The 685-nt window shown below is 34.0% G+C and overlaps 1 protein-coding gene across 1 annotated transcript in view; it reads left to right on the top strand.

Annotated features, from left to right (window-relative positions):
• The window catches only part of LOC107731261 (cytochrome c oxidase subunit 4 isoform 1, mitochondrial-like), an 8,649-nt gene that overhangs the window by 6,039 nt on the left and 1,925 nt on the right, over nucleotides 1–685 (top strand). The window contains exon 2 of the mRNA XM_016542342.1: nucleotides 567–643. Coding sequence (XP_016397828.1) covers nucleotides 568–643 — 76 coding nt within the window. The 5' untranslated portion in view covers nucleotide 567. The remainder of the gene's footprint in view (nucleotides 1–566; nucleotides 644–685) is intronic.

Genomic DNA, 685 nt, shown 5'->3' with positions numbered 1-685 from the left:
AAAAAGGACCCATACAAAAAAAAAGTATAGGTTTAAAATACAGGCATGTGGTTCTTAATTTCTTTTTATTAATTCACAATTTGTAAACTGATGTTTACTGTACATTTTAGAAATATCAATAGCATTTGTATTAAAACTATATTCACTGAATGTAATAAAAATAATAATAATCGAGAATCGAATCGAGAGCTTGCGAATCGAAGTCGAATCGAATCGGGACATCTGAATCGATACCCAGCCCTAGTTCGCACCAGCTTTGGACTTTGGCACACCAGTTTGCTTTTTACTCGTATAATGTTTTTACTCGTATATGACCTAAATGGACTGACTTGGGGAAAAAAAGTTCCAAAACGCCTTCATTTTGGTCAGATTTTGTTCAAAATTACATCATTGACTTTAGATTTCGCTTTAAGTCAGGACCTTAAATGTACTACTGTGACTGGGTGTATTCATAATAAAATTTGTTCCCTCTTAAAGTTATTTGATGTTTACATTTTGTAAAATTTTTTACATTTCTCAAAGTGGAAAGAATAGTAGTTTCTCATTTACCGTTTGTTCTCACACAGGATGTTGGCAACTAGAGTATTTCGCCTAGTTGGTAATCGGACCTTGTCCACTTCCATCTGCCTGCGTGGTGGACATGGTAAGTTACATGCCAACTTGTGCAGGTGAATATATATATATA

The sequence above is a fragment of the Sinocyclocheilus rhinocerous genome, unplaced genomic scaffold (genome assembly GCF_001515625.1).
Source record: "Sinocyclocheilus rhinocerous isolate Xijiao unplaced genomic scaffold, SAMN03320098_v1.1 scaffold6727, whole genome shotgun sequence".
In the NCBI taxonomy this organism is placed as follows: Eukaryota; Metazoa; Chordata; class Actinopteri; order Cypriniformes; family Cyprinidae; genus Sinocyclocheilus; species Sinocyclocheilus rhinocerous.
Note: the sequence above shows the minus strand (reverse complement) of the source record. Positions and strands in the feature narration are given on the sequence as shown.